We start from the raw sequence: 15,239 nt of genomic DNA on the forward strand, positions 1-15,239 counted from the left end.
GTTTGAAAATTTCTGTAGCAATTTTAGTGTACTGCTACTATGCACAGCTTGTTCAACTGACAAGTTATTGGGGATAGCATGAATATCCTAATAATAGAGATGTATCCAAGTGATTCCTAAAGTACCACTGCATAAAATACCATTTCTTGTTCTAGGGGCAAGGAGGTTTTACTATTGGATTTTTTTCTTTCCATTTCTCAAACTTTTCCCTGTACAATAGATTCTCCTGCATAATCAGTTTACACATATTTGTACTCCCAGCAAAATCTCTGCAGCATGTAGTTTATGCACATCACGTTGTTATAGCTGGTCTGTATGCTGTTTGCTGGAATTTGGAAACAGCTTTGAACTGTTGCCTGATTTTTGTTTAGGAAGAAGGTTCCCTTATAGGCAGTGCAGTTTCAAAATTGCTTCAAAATCATAGACTCTGACTCTCTTTATCTAAATATATTTTGAATGTTATAAAATAGTGTCTGCTTGATAGCTTATCAAGTAGAAATACTCTTTTTTTAAATAAAGCAGGTATTTTTCTTTCAAGTACGTATTTTCAGTCTACCAATGATTTGATTTTTAACTTATGCCATTTATTGCTAAGAATCTTAGCAATGATGAGGATAAGCAATGTAGCATAACACATTGATTTTATGCAGATCATCACCTTTATGTTTTGGGAGGTCTGCTGTATTAGTGATATATAAAAACTGATTACTTTCTCCAACATTGCCTAGTAATTGTTTATTATTTTCCTATTAGACAAACAAGACAGATCAATATTCCTGAACACCAACCAGACTATGAGTAACATCACTGTAAATAGATTTGCCTCAGACCTCAGTGGTGTATTCATTTTAATGATTTAGACAATGTGAGTCCAATGACAAAAGCGCTCAAGCTAAGTTTAAAATTAAATTAAGAATAGGAATTGCTTGCTTTGTTCCTTTGCTAATTGATAGGGCCTTGTTTCTTTGCTGTTAGTTCCTAGAAAATAATATAAAAATAGGTAAACTGTTATTTGCATTAAATTTGCTATTTTACACTGAAAACTTATTTTGTTCAGAATCCTACTGATCTTCAGTATCACTGAAGAAACTGCAGTGTGATGTTTTGGGAGCAATGTCTCAAAGAACTCAGCTTCAGGCTCTGTAACTTACTATACTTTTCAAAAAGCTTTTATCCAAAAGAAGGAACGATTTCTAGAAGTTTGTCAAAATGTAGTTGAAATAATGTGCACACAAAGGTGTCTATATTCTCGTATTTCCTATTAACATATCTCTATAAAAGGTGTTGTCAGTTTTTTTATGTTTTTTCTAGAAGCATGTTCAGCACTAAAGTGTTCCTGATCATAAGAATTTTCTTTACGTTGTTCTAAGAGGAGCACTTTATCTTGCATCAAATGTAATTGATCCTGAAGCAGTGTAATCACAATTACTCACTTTCTTAATTGGCCTGCCCAAAATCAGAAAATGGAAACCGATCGGCAGTGTTTAAATCAATAGCTTTGTAGTAAAGCTTGTGGGGGTAGGGATATGGTGGTAATGGGTAGATCAATTGGTCTTAGATGCCAATCATGGACTGTGTGTTTTGCATAGCAAACACTACCTTTCTGCTTCGGGATGTGCCGTTGTACTAGTGGTTCGATAAATAGACTGTATAAAGAAAAAAATAACATGAGTCATAAAATATTTAGATCTTTTTCTGAATTTGTTGTACATGTCAAGGACAATGAAGGAGAAACTGCACTATAAAGGCTTGAAGGAATGAGCTTTGAAAGACCTCCCGCTCAAATACTATTTTTAGTAAGCAAACCTTACCAAGATCACACATCTAATTAAAGTGGGGTGAAATGCCTCAACTTGAAAACTGTGCCTAATGCATTTATTTAGAATGTGTATTAGGATGTTCACAGCATGTACTTGTAAGGAGAACATCTCTTCATTGTTATTTTTCTTATGCCACCTCTGTCCAGAGGCAACTATTTCAGTAACACTGGTGCTCTGCATGATAATGCCTCTCAAGCAGAAAGTTAAAGAGGAATGAATGGAGGAGCTCAGCCTTTTAAAAGATTTTTTGAATGTTACTCTTTGTTTTCATGTTACTTTATTCTCATTTTGCAAGCAGGATATACACAGGTTAGGAGTTTAGAGCCATTTGTTATTGGCTAACTCATATGCAAGGTAGGTTGCTATCTTGTTGAATTCTAGTTGAAGTTTAGTATATTCACCATCCAAGTAAGAGACCTGAGCCTTAGCTAAGCAGGTAGGCATGAGTTGAGCAGAGAAAAGGTTGGAATGGATTCTTGATATAACAGACTATCTGCAATACTTCATTGACTGTGGAATTACTTCTTTTTTTTCCCCATGTCAGATCTCAAAGATTTCCATATCAATGTGTTTTTGTTGAATCCTTGAGCTCCTAGTGTTCACCATTTCAACAATCCTACCACTTGTGTTTATTGTCTTGCATGTCTCTGTTTTTCAGATATTCTCAAGTCTTTCTCTCAGTTTACTAGTTTTTTGAGATGTCTGAACAAAGATATGGGAGCTTTGCTGTGTCAGAATTTTGCCTGTGGATCCTTGGAATGAAAATATTTGAATCGCTTGAGATGAAAGACAGGGAAGGTTATAGAGACAGAGAGTTACAGCACATATATGGCCTTACTCTATTTTTTTGTGTGTGTATTCAGCATTATGAATTCCTGTCTGTGTTTGTATAACTCAGTAGGCAAATCTCCAATTTCTTGTAGGCATGATGAATAACCTCTTCATAAAGGTGAAGAGGAGATGTCCTTTTTACGACATTGAAAGCTGGAGAAAAAAACCTTGTCTTTACCTTTTCTTTCTTATTCTTTTCATCTTCTCTTTCCAAATTATCTTACTTGTTCCCAAAACCATGAAAGAACCACAGTTTTAAAGATAAAATTAATTCATGGAGAACCTGGTTCTCTTCTTTGTTCTTTTGAAAAGTACACAGGGAGTTGTTTAGCTTTCTTTGAAACTGTTCGGTGTAGGGGAGATGTCCATGCCATACATCTCTCTCCCTAGTTTTGATTTTGCATTTCCTCTCCCTAGTTTTCTCAATGTTTAACTGCCAAGAGCACAACCAAGAAGAAAGAAAAATCAAATGAAAGCAACAGCTCTTGTGCCTTTCATTCTTTTTCAAAATAATTAGATAATTGGAAAGTAGCGTGACATGACAGAGGTTTTTAACTGGTTACCTTATATTGGCATTTCTTAGTGTCCCAGTGTCATCAGAAGGACCCTCTCCTTCTGATGAGGTGAATACATACTCTTGTATGTCTGTTCATTTCATCTGTCCTGTACTATATAAAGAAAACTCCAAAAGAGTTTGGTGTAGCAGAAAGAATCTAGCAATTCCTTAAATGAAATAAATTCTGTGAATGAGATCTAAAAACTTTGTTCAGTCTGTTCTCTGCAGGTTTCATCTTATTGTAGAAACTTTTGCTCTGAATTTTATTTTCAAAGGAAGAGATTTTTTGCAGCATGAAATTTACTTACTTCACTCTGTGTTGATGTAGAAATCTTTCCAAGCAGAACTTCTACCTGCAAAGCAAGTAAATGAAGAGGGTTGGTTGGGTAGCAGTCAGTATTTCTGTTGAGTGCAAGCATGCATTCAGGTGTAGATGCTTCCACAAAAACATCTCATTAAAATTATGTAGTGGAATATGTTGTGGAATATATTAAAAGGTGATGTTAGAGATACAGGATTGTCTTCACATCACTGTCACTTGCATTTTCACTTTTTTTCTTGCTGTTTCCTTCCGTAGTGCTTTGTCAGCAGATCACCAAGTTGCTTATAAATGTAAGACAAGCAATCTGTTACTCTTCTTTTTATTTCATTACTCTAAAGTAGTCAGTTGGCCCTATTCCAGAACACAATTATGCCAAGATAAATAACTGACCTGGAAAAAACAAGGCTGGATGTGAACAACTGCTTTCATTTGTTCTATTGCTTTGGCCTTTTTCTCACACAAAAGCAGGATGCAGTCCTTTCCTTTCTTCAGCAAGACTGGGAATCAAGTCCCCTATACTTTTCTATTCCATATTTTGTTTTGCAGGAAATTAATTCTCTCTTAGTGTTGCTCTTCCTCACATGTTATTTTTTTTAAACACATGTGGAGATTTTTGTGACTACAAGACTGAAACAGTAAACTGGTTTGGGATAGATATGTTCTGGGACAAGTTGCTGCTGGGAGTGGAACAAAAAAGGAGAGTATGAAGAGCAAGAAGAATATTCCCAGTCTTATTAGAATACTAATTTATTAAAAGCTTTGGAAGTTAAGACTTTAACCACTGCTATTGTGGAATTTTAAAAGAAGTCATTACCTAATGTTAGTATTAGTTAGTTTAGTTTCAAAGAAGATTTTGTCATCACTTTTCTCAAGTCTTTTGTTATGGTAGAGAACTTCTTTACCAGGAGCCCTTCAGAGCCAATTCTTAAAAAAAATCTCAACCAAACAGAGAGGAGAGAGGGTTTCAAATGACAAGTGCTAGCTGCTCCCACTCCATCTACAGACATGTGCAGAAATCTTTAAATTGTGCATTTTCTGAAGGGTTGAATGTTAATCTTACAATGTCAGTTATCGTGGAGCTAATAGGTCTCCCTTTATTCCTGCGGGAGCATTATTGTCTTTGTCTCTCATTTGTTCATCTTGATGTGTGCGTCAGAAGATAAATTCGTGTGAATCTTGCAATTGAGTCATGAAAGTAATGTTAGTCTTTTAAAAATATATGTACAGTTCAGCAGTTTTTATGGGTTCAGTAAGAGTAACGATGTGTAATATCATTTGTTCACAATTAAATACACAACAGATTTTGCAAGCTACTGTTGGAAAGGTACTGTTGTCAGACATCCCCAACTGTTTGATCCTTTCGGAGCTTCCCTTTAAGAACTTCTCATTAAGTATTCATGTTCCTCTAAGGCTGTAACTTATCAACTGCACGTGCTAATACCAGAAAATGCAGTCTTTAATTTTTGAAATAAAGAAACACATTCTGTTGCCCTGAGAAACTTTGGGTATTTTTTCTGGTAAGCTGCTTCACCTTGATCTTTCAGGAAAGTTAAAGCAACGCCACCTGAGAGATGCTTCAGTGCCACTTGAACTAGTTGTCCAGCAGACTTTTAAAAGTTAATGTAATTTTTTGTTTAAGCATCATTTATATTAATTATGGCCTTGAAAATATAAATGAAAAGTTAAATACACTGAAATTTAGTTCACTGCGGGGACGTTAATTAGTTGTAGTCCAAGCCTCACTTTTATTCTCAAATTTCTCCATTAGACATCTGGTGAAATCTCCATCTTTGGAGATACTCAGTGCTCAAATGGACAAGGCCATGAACAAAGTGAGCTAAGGTGACCCTCGCTTAAGCAGGAGATAGAATCAGGTGATTTCTAATGCCCCTTCATATTGTGGTTCTATGGAATTATGAAGTAAATTTTGTTAAATTAGATATTATGAGCTCTCTAATATAAAAATGTAATAAAAGAGATGCAGATCAATAAACAAAAGCTGTATATTTAATCTGTGAAGTGTCTGATAAAGAGAACCTCTAAGGAAGGATGGTTTTCTGTAGCTGAGAAAGAAATTTACTGTAGCACACTGGAATTAAAGTAATGCAAAGTAAACCAGATGCTGACTAAAGTGAAATTAAGAACAAAGTGGTTTTGAAGAACAACTAGCAATCAGAATTTCTGTTTGTAGGTTATGAAGAGTTCATGTTTTATCAAAGAATATATATTAGCTATTTATTCACTAGAGGAAATGGAAGTGGAATGTTTGTTAACAGCAGAGGTGTCAAGTGGTCCTCTTGAGCCGTTATGGACATAAAAAATCCAAGCTATACTCATGCTTTTATTCCTTCTTATTGTGGAAATATTGTTATAAGCATTAAAGCAATCTAATAATTGATGTTATAAGTCAAGTTTATGTACAAATGGCATCTCTCCAGTCAATGTAGGACATAAATCATTGCACACAAAATGGTTTACCTGTTTCATGCTGAATTACATAGAGTACATCTTGCTTAAATATGAAACATAACATTGGTTGAACAATCAGTTGAACAGTGTCAATGAAGTTATTGTTGAAAGTGTTAGTCTTATAGTCCTAGTAGTGGGTATGAATAGCAAAAAATTAATGAGGCAGTTGATTAAAGGCCCTTCCATCAGCTCTTAAGATGATTGAGTTCTTAATCACTTTTCAAAGGAAAAATTAAAAGAAAAAATACTTCTTGCTTATTTTACTGTGCACTTAATCAGGCTAGACAGTCAAACAATCCCTGCTCTTTTATTATAATAATGACTTTAGAGACGGTTGGTATTTAAGGTAGTATGGGAAGGAAAAGTAGTACGGGGGGGAAAAAGTTGGAATCTGTTAGCTTTTAAAAGCAGCACTTAATAAATGATTTTTTATGAAGGAAGTACTGGGAGTTTGAAGGGATTGTTCCCCTGTATGTTTACTAAATTTCAGTTCTCAAACATGTTAGTGTAAATGTCCTGTTTTATTTGAACCGCCCATACTTGAGATTGCACTCATAATTATATCAGAAGCTAGAAAACAAGAATGTACTAGTTCCTAAGCATTTTCTTTTGAAAATGGGTAATTACAATAAGGATTGGAATTTTGAGTAGAAGGACTGTAAAATGCTTCTCTGTTTCCAGGTGGCTTGTCTTGTATCTTTAGGAGGGAGACATATATGTTCTCTATACTATTGATCTGTAGTGGTGTTTGCTTTCCATCAGTCTGTCTTGTTTCAGAACTTTGAAGTTGCAGAGTTATAAAATATCAGTAGCATATGTTTTAGGTTTATTTAAATAACATGGATGTTAATGGATGAAATGCATTTTCCATTCTAATGATTGTATCATTATATTTAAGTAAGATATCTGAGGCATATCACCAATCAATATATATTGGCTATGTGGTACACCAGGAAAAAAAAAAAAAAGGAAAGTGTTCTTTTCTAAAAATTTCTCAGGCTTTAAAGCATTAACAAATATTCTGACTGAATGTACTGATCCTGAATTGCTAGGCAAATCCCTTATGGTACAGTTAGTCAATGAAACATAGCAGGTGAATGTATCTTGAGTTTCTGTAGTCTTGAAGAAGTCTCAAACAAAATAGTTGGAAAATCAGAGAATTGAATGGATAGGGAGAGGAAGTTCACTGTATGATATTTATTTTTTAAGGAGAAATGTGTAACATTTAATAGTATTGTATGCCCAGTGATAGTATTTTTTAACTTTGCTGTTTAAAAACGGCCTCAAGTTCTGCAGTTTTCCAGCATGCTTTTACATTAACCAGTATGTTGTGTGGTTTTGTTTAAATATACCAAATACTGTAAAACTGAAATTCTCAAAAATGCTTCTCCATTATTGTTTGGCTTGTTTGTGGGTTTTTTTCCAGACAATATCATCCTTTTGTCTGAAATTATGTATTTTTTTTGTTGACCCCTATTTCTAGGACAGCTGTAGCTGATGACAGGATGACACTTCTCTCAAAGGATTTGTGAAATGCACAATAATTGGTCCTTTGCAAGCATTTAGATTGAGTGTGATGCTTTGTAGATTGCAAATAAACATAGATCTGAGCAAAAGTTACATTTTTAGAAATACAAGATTACGCCTATCACATTTGTACTGGAGAAAATGGATCAGCTTTACTAATGTAAGAAGTTAGCTTTCAGATTAATAAGGTAGAAATCATACAGGTAGTTCTTACACTTTTTAATGATTTAATAGAAAATTTGAAACATATATGTATATTTATTAATCTACGTTGAAGCACTTGGTTGATTCTCTGTAATTTCTCTTTTCTAGCACAAAGGATGATCACTTCAATGTTAGCATTCAACCCCCTGTTGGAGAACTGCTCCTGCCTGTCACTATGTCAGAGAAAGATTTTAAGAAGGAGCAAGGTGAGAAATACTTCAGCAGCTTCAGTAAATTTACTTGGATGGGAAGAGGGCTGCATGCCTTTCAATTTCCAAGTACACAGAAAGTGCTTCCAATTGTAGGTGGTTGAGTTAGCCACTGTTAGTATTCACTCTGACAATTTTAAGTAGTTTAAAAATATCTTGAGAAGGATGTGCCATGATATGATGCAGTCTTTAGAGGATCAAAGCCCACCCTTTACTGTAAAACAGTCCTTCAGCTGCAAGAGTTTTGGCCTCCCATCATGAAGTGTGAATGCCTTTCCTTCTAGCAGTAAAACAGAAACTTGTGATGCCAGCTCAAGGAAATGAACCATTTATACATTGGTATTGCATTGGGGTTTACTATTCTTTTTTCCAATACTAATTTTCAATACTGTTAATATACCTGTTCCTCAGCTACTTTGAAGATTGTTTTAATATTTTCACTTTCAAACACTTGATGTATAAAACTACTCTTGTTGGAACACTGTTTTTTATACTTCTGTGTTCTACTAATACTGTGTTTTCAAAGAATTTAAGTCTCTTATACTAGTCCAGACATAACCCCCCATAAGAGCTCTTAGTGACTTGTATATTTTATTCAAAATAATTAGAGAAAATTGTACTTAGGTTTGACCTAAGCATATATTAAATTGAATAGTCAATACTGCTGTCCTTAATTTGGATATGATTCTTGGATATTTTAAAATATAACTGGTTACATTTTGGATGCACTCAAATGTAGTAGTGTTTACTCATATATCTCAATGTATGGGGATTTACATGTATATGTCTCTTCACATTGAGATGAGAATATGCCCATGGGATCCTGTCTCATTGCTGTGTAAGGCTCAGAAACTCAGTATATCCATCAAGCAATCAAGAACACCAATGAGTAATGTAATGTATTATTAGTTATTGCTTTTGAGCATTTCTTGCTTTTGTGTTTTTGAATTATTAAGAAAGTAGTTTAAATACTGTCTAGATCATTTGCAGTTAAGCTTATGGCTGCAGTGAAGTTAGGATTGTGTTTTGTTTTCATAACCAATTGATACTTATTTGCTGTTCTTACCCTTTGCTGGCTAAAGCCTGCCTCTCTGCTTTATACCTGCTCAGCAAACCAAGGTGAGTGATTGAACGAGGCTGTGGTACATGTATTTTAAACAGTTCCCTTCTAAAAATTGTAGGTGAGGTTGTAGTAAAAGAAGGCAGATTACTGTGCTTCTTCCCTCCCTGTTTTTATGTTTGCTTGCTTTGTGATATTTTGATAGAGTTTTTGTATGCTTTACTGTGACTGAGGGCGTTTTTTCCTCCTGACTGGCCATACAGAACCATGAGCACATAGAAGAAGTGTACTTGGAGAATAGCTGTGGTCCTCTGTGGAGTTGTTGCCAAAATTCCTTTTTCTTCTGCCATTTTACTTCTATGGTTGTTGATTATTTGTCTGAATAAATCTGGCAGCTGTTTGCTATGTTTAATAGAGCAGAAAGGCTACTCTGAATAAAGCTATTTGAAAATTTGTTTATATGAAGTATTTGTAAATCCATGAAGGTCTCTTGGCATTTCTGTATCGCTCGCTCTGTCTTCCTGAATTCATTCTTTGATGCAGCACTTTGCAGGCTGGCAAATTTACTACAGGTTTAAAAACCTTTCCTATTCCATCTTTTTTCTTATGGATATCAGCTGTATCAGAATATTCTTGGTAACAGAGGTCTCAATTCTACATTTTGCATTAGTATTTATTACTAAGCTTTAGGAACAAGTAGCATATGGAAGAATTACTTTGTGTTCTTGCTAAATGAAAAATCCAAATTACAGTAATAAATGCAGGGCAATTTAGAATTTGATATATACTCTTCTATTTTGTGTTTAACTTCAATTTGCCTGTATTCTCCAAATGAATCAGATTTATATAACTTGTTTTGGACTTGTCATGTTTTTTCTCTCGTTTTTTATTTCCTTTTTTTTTTCTTTTTTTTTCTCTTTTTTTTTTTTTTTTTGGGGGGGGGGGGGGTTTTTTTTTTTGGGTTGTTTCTTGTTTGTTTGTTTTTGGTTTTTTTGTTTGTTTGGTTGGTTGGGTTTTTTTGTTGGTTTTGAATGTGTTTTAAGTTCTGTATCTGGAGATGCCTGGTTTTATTTGTTACCAAAACAGATAGGTAAAAAATAGTGAAGGAGTGAGGAGAATATTAGAAATGCAGGGAGAGAATGAAAATACGTATGGGTTTTAAGGATTTTCACATCTAAATTGCATGTGTAACCTAATAAGAATGCTAAAGAGAAAATAGCTGGTATTATACTGCTATGTAGAAGACAATTCATTGCTACACATCTTTACTCAATTACACTCTGCTGTTTTGCATTGTCTGTTACATTTGTATATGTCCATTTTCTTCCTGATGGCATAAAGAGAGAGGAGCAGACAGGTTATTGAATATTCATGGCTGTGAAGGTTATCTGGTGGTAGTAGCAGAACCTCAAAAGCTGTTTTTATCCACATGCTGTGCATGATATGCTTAGCTTTGCTGCACCATCTCCCCTTTCCTTCCTTCCTGAGCTCGGAATCCTCTGGTGAAGTAGTTCCCCAGAGAAGCAGCTGAGTTAGTGGTTGTTGTGACTGACAATTTGGAATGAGTGGATTAAAATGGTAGTGTTAAACACTCTTTACCTTTTTTGCTTGAGTATTTTTTCTGATCCTTCAGGACTCAGAATTTTATGCCCTGTTTTACATCACATGCCCATAAAAAGTCAAGTTGCCATAGCAGGAATTCTGCATGAGGGGAACATTTACTGTTGGGAGCTCTGTGTCCAGATTTCAGCTCGTCTGTTTTAACATTCAGTAGCAAAACTCTCCTTCCCTCAGTCCAGAATAGGACTGGTCTTGCTGGCTAGCATACCTTGTTACTCATCACTGCAATTTTTCCAATTTAATCTTCTTTTATTATTTAAAATACATGCAGTTATTTCATCATATCAAGTGGCTAACCCGGACTAATTGCTGCTTTGTGCTCAGGCTAGAGTTTTCTTGGATTCTTGTGTTTCAAGAAATACTAAAAGTGTCATGTGATTATTATAGCTGGATATTAATCAGAATTTTTATTATGGTGTTTTTAAAATAGGCAATTAAAACTACTTTAGGGGTTTTTTTTTCTCTCAAGAGACATGTTTTTAAATAATTTTGTCAACTTTTTTTTAGAAGTATATACCTGAATCACATTAAAAAAAAAAACAAACCAACCCCAAAACCTAAACTTGGTTAAGTAAACAGATAGTTACTTAATTTTATTAAAATTGTATATATAAAATTTGTTTTCCTAACAAGCAGGATGCTAATTCTTTAAATGGTTGGACATTTACTATTTTCTGGCCATTGACTACCCCAAGCAATCATATTTGATGCTCCTTAATTAGAGTACCCTTTTTTATTTCCAGGTTCTTTTCCACCTCAGCAATCGAGACAATACATTTGCTTACCACGCTGCTCTCCTAAGTGTTCTTTTGCATGTAAATTAATCTTGATTCAGTTTACACTGTCATGCTGAGTGGTACAAATTGCCTATAACAATAAAACAGCATGAGTTAAAAATAAAGGGGGGTGAAAAAGCAGATTGAATGTGTGCCTTACTTGATAGGATGTTACTTTGCTTTATGCCAATACATTAGTCGACGATAATGAATCTTCTGTTCTGAAAAGCATGGTTTAGTTGATTTTTTTAATTTTACTTCAATGGAGCAGTACCTTGTCTTTTATAGAACAAGTTAGACAAACCATTAATGACAAGAGTGTTAAGGTTAAATATGAAGCAATGCATTCACTTCTCTGAGTGCTATCCATCTTTCCATTTACAGGAGCTTGACAAAAGTACTGGCTTTGTACAACATTTCCTTTAATTACATGCTGCGGGAAACAGGCTTTTAACATAAACATAGTTGCATTCATTTATTCAGCATTTGCTCTTCAGTAGAGCTTAATGGAGAAGGTTTAAATCCTAAATAAGTACACATATCTCTCAGCAGTGTTATGTCAGTCCCCGTGCTCTGCTTAAAAGCAGTTTTAGTCTGTGTATGTAGTTTGTAAAGCTTTTGCCTAATAGTTAAACAATTTGAAATAGAATGTTCTACTCAAGATAAATCTGGTTGTTATAAAAGTTGTATGCCGATTGTTGTTCTCTTTCAAAATATCTTACTATTTACTCATCAGCTATTCCATTTTTACTTTCATATTTCTTATTCTGTGACAGCAGCACATTCCAGGGCATTAGAATGGTGGATTTATTGTTTTAATTGTTCTTATTAAGCATCTTGGTACCACTGTTTCCTCTGGGTTAAAACTGTATGTGCAGCCCTAAAATATTGGCCTTTTGAGACCTTTACGTTGTTTTCATTGTTAGTGTTGCTTCAGATGCTTCATATTTTTGCCTGAAGTACCGTGCTCCTTTGTTTGGCTGCATTTTCAGCTTCTGAACATACTGTAAAAAGGCACTCACAGTGTTAAGTTGTAGTTATTGTTGTGTTTTAATCAACATGAGCATCCAACAAATCATTCTTCTAAACAATGGATATTGATAGAAAAGCGTGAATTTTGTTAAAATGTCCTTGAATATCATAGCCTTCTTTACTTTTTCTTCATCATATGTTTGGATACAATCTTTATATTTCTGTTACATTTTGTAGTGATATTCAAATAATTTTACTCAAATAGTTTATTTTGATATTTCAGAGGGCTGTATACTAACTGAATTTACCAGTTTCTAATGTGCTGACTTTCTCTTAAATAACTAAATTGAACCAATTACTACTATCTGAATTTAAAGATCATTTTTAGCAATTGGATATGGAATTATAATTAAATGTATGATTGAAAGATTATAAAGGATCTTTGTATATGTTCTTACTTAAGCTGAACCTTTCCAAATCAGTCTTACTTAATATTTAATTTCTGCATTTACATTCTTCTTTTAAATTAAGCTATTTATGAGAAAAAAACTACCTTGGTTTCACAGTTGCATTAGTATCACACATGTCATTGTTCAGCTATTATTAATTTGTTTCTGATAATAGGTCATTGCATGTAAGACATTAAAGTAAGATAATTATTTGAGTTCTTTTGAAATTGTTTTCTCAATAAATGATGTAACTTTTTATGCTTTTTTTTTTTGTTTTGTTTAGATGTCTACTATTTTGGTTTAGTGCTTAATAAGTGAGCAAACCTTAGTGTATTCATAATGAAATACTTAATGTTTCAGGAATGCTGACAGGAATGAATGAGACATCTACTACAATAGCTGTTGCTCCACAGAACTCTACTAGACTTGTAATAATTGAGAGAGTAGTGAAAGCAGCAAACCTGGGTGTAGTCCCTTCTGGTCAAGATAACATACACAGGTAAGATTGTATGTTATTTAAAGTAGAACATCTTTTAATATTAATTTGTTAGTTCAAAATTCATCAAGATTTGATAATATTAGGGAAAATTTTATTACCTGTACCTCTAAGGAAGAAGGTACCAAATTATACTGAAATATATAATACCAAGCAAATAGTAACTTGGGACTAAGTACTCTGCAGCTCATTAATTGAATGTATATCGAATTCTAGACTTTTCTGTGCACAGTTAGAAGAAATTGTCCATCCCTTGTTTTGTTTCAAAGGGAAGAGGTAGCCTTTTAGAGCACAGTACTTTCAAGAAGGTTTTTGGGGATTTCTTAACTTGTGTTTCTGTTTCCCATAGTAAAGCCTGCTCCAGTTTTATCATCTGTGAGGAGCAACTTGTTTTCCTACATTAGTTTTTTACTTTCCTATATATATATCTGCAAACAAAAACAATTATCAGCCAAGAAAGTCATTGGCCCTGTAAAATTTCCAGTTTTTACTTGTAGATTAATCCATTTCATCCAAATGCTACAATACAGAATGTCAGTGGAATTGATGCAGTTATTGATTAATGACAGTTTGTAATGTGATTGACTCAAAATATTTAGTCCTGTGAATCTGTTTGGCTTCTCACTTGTGGCAGGAACAAACAGGTTAACCTGGTCTTGAAATAAGAAAACAAATACATTGCTCTTACCATCTACTAAAACTGTTCACTAAATTCTGAATTATCTCTAGTCCCTTGAATTTTGCTATTCAATAAAAGCAAAGTATCTTCTTTTAAAGAAAACAACAGTTCTTTTCTTTGAAATTTTGCTGACTGAGATGGCTGTTTGAAAGGGTGAGAATTCTGTAGCCTACACAAGATTAATAACCTGATATTGTTGGATGTAGTCTCTTTTGCATTGCTGGGCAGTTGTAGTGCATTGCATTAACATTAACCCAGCTGGATTTTCCTATGTATTTGATACGGTTAATGATAAAATTCTGTTTCACCATAAAAACATGGCACAGCTAGTGCAATTGCACTGAAATGATTGTCACTGTTGACACCTGATCCTCCATGAAAGAGTCCTCATTTGTTGCGTCCCTGAGGGATCTGTATAGCCTGTGTTCTCAACATCAATTCAAAGACTAGGTGAGAGTGTCAATCAAGAGAGACTGAAGTGTCTGCTGCCTACAGGTGCACTCCATCTTTACCCTATCTATCACATGAGACTTATCGCATAGGCATGGATTGTTTTGTTGACTGAGTCTCAAAAAGGCTCCCTAAAATAATAGCCTAGCTCCTAGCTTAGCCACATGTTTCCTGGTTGTAGATAAGTTTCTAATTTGATGGTGTTTCCTTTTGCTCTTTTGGTTTCTTTTAAAGGAAGTTTTCTACAACAGAGTCTATAACCAACAGTAAATATATTGAAGATGCACTTACTGTTGGGTACACTCCTTCAGAGACAGTGCTTAAAGGCATGTTTGGGACAAGCTGAAGTATTCAGAGTGCTTCAGAACATCCTGAAATAATCTTTGATTTTTTAGATTCAAATGACAATGTTTTTAGTCTGCCAGAACAGTTATGGAATAGACTATAGAATAATCCATCAAGCAAAACAAATAGTTTATAACAATCTAAGTGGCCTATGAGAAATGCCCAGCAGTTGATAAGCATTTAGAAAACGGTCCTTTTTTTTCTTCGCCATAAGTAAATGGAGTTCACAGATGTTATGTGGTCATAATTCCACGTGGATTTTACTGAGCAGGAACATTACCTAATTGATACTGTGAAAAAGCTGTTAATCTTTAAAACAGTAATGATTCATCATTAAAATAAATCCTAGATTCATATGAATGAATATTTGAGATAGATATTAGATAATTAATCCTTCCAAAATACTGAAAAAAATTACCAAAATAGTTTATATATATATATATATATATATATA

General features: G+C 34.1%; 1 protein-coding gene across 2 annotated transcripts in view; it reads left to right on the forward strand.

The window, feature by feature from the left end:
• Positions 1–15,239, forward strand: part of AP3B1 (adaptor related protein complex 3 subunit beta 1) — a 154,336-nt gene that overhangs the window by 127,466 nt on the left and 11,631 nt on the right. For both annotated transcript variants that reach the window (XM_041414674.1, XM_041414675.1), the window contains exons 25-26: positions 7,838–7,935; positions 13,176–13,314. In XM_041414674.1, coding sequence (XP_041270608.1) covers positions 7,838–7,935; positions 13,176–13,314 — 237 coding nt within the window. The remainder of the gene's footprint in view (positions 1–7,837; positions 7,936–13,175; positions 13,315–15,239) is intronic.

Source organism: Onychostruthus taczanowskii, unplaced genomic scaffold (assembly GCF_017590055.1).
Source record: "Onychostruthus taczanowskii isolate IOZ18803 unplaced genomic scaffold, ASM1759005v1 scaffold46, whole genome shotgun sequence".
NCBI classification, from domain to species: domain Eukaryota; kingdom Metazoa; phylum Chordata; class Aves; order Passeriformes; family Passeridae; genus Onychostruthus; species Onychostruthus taczanowskii.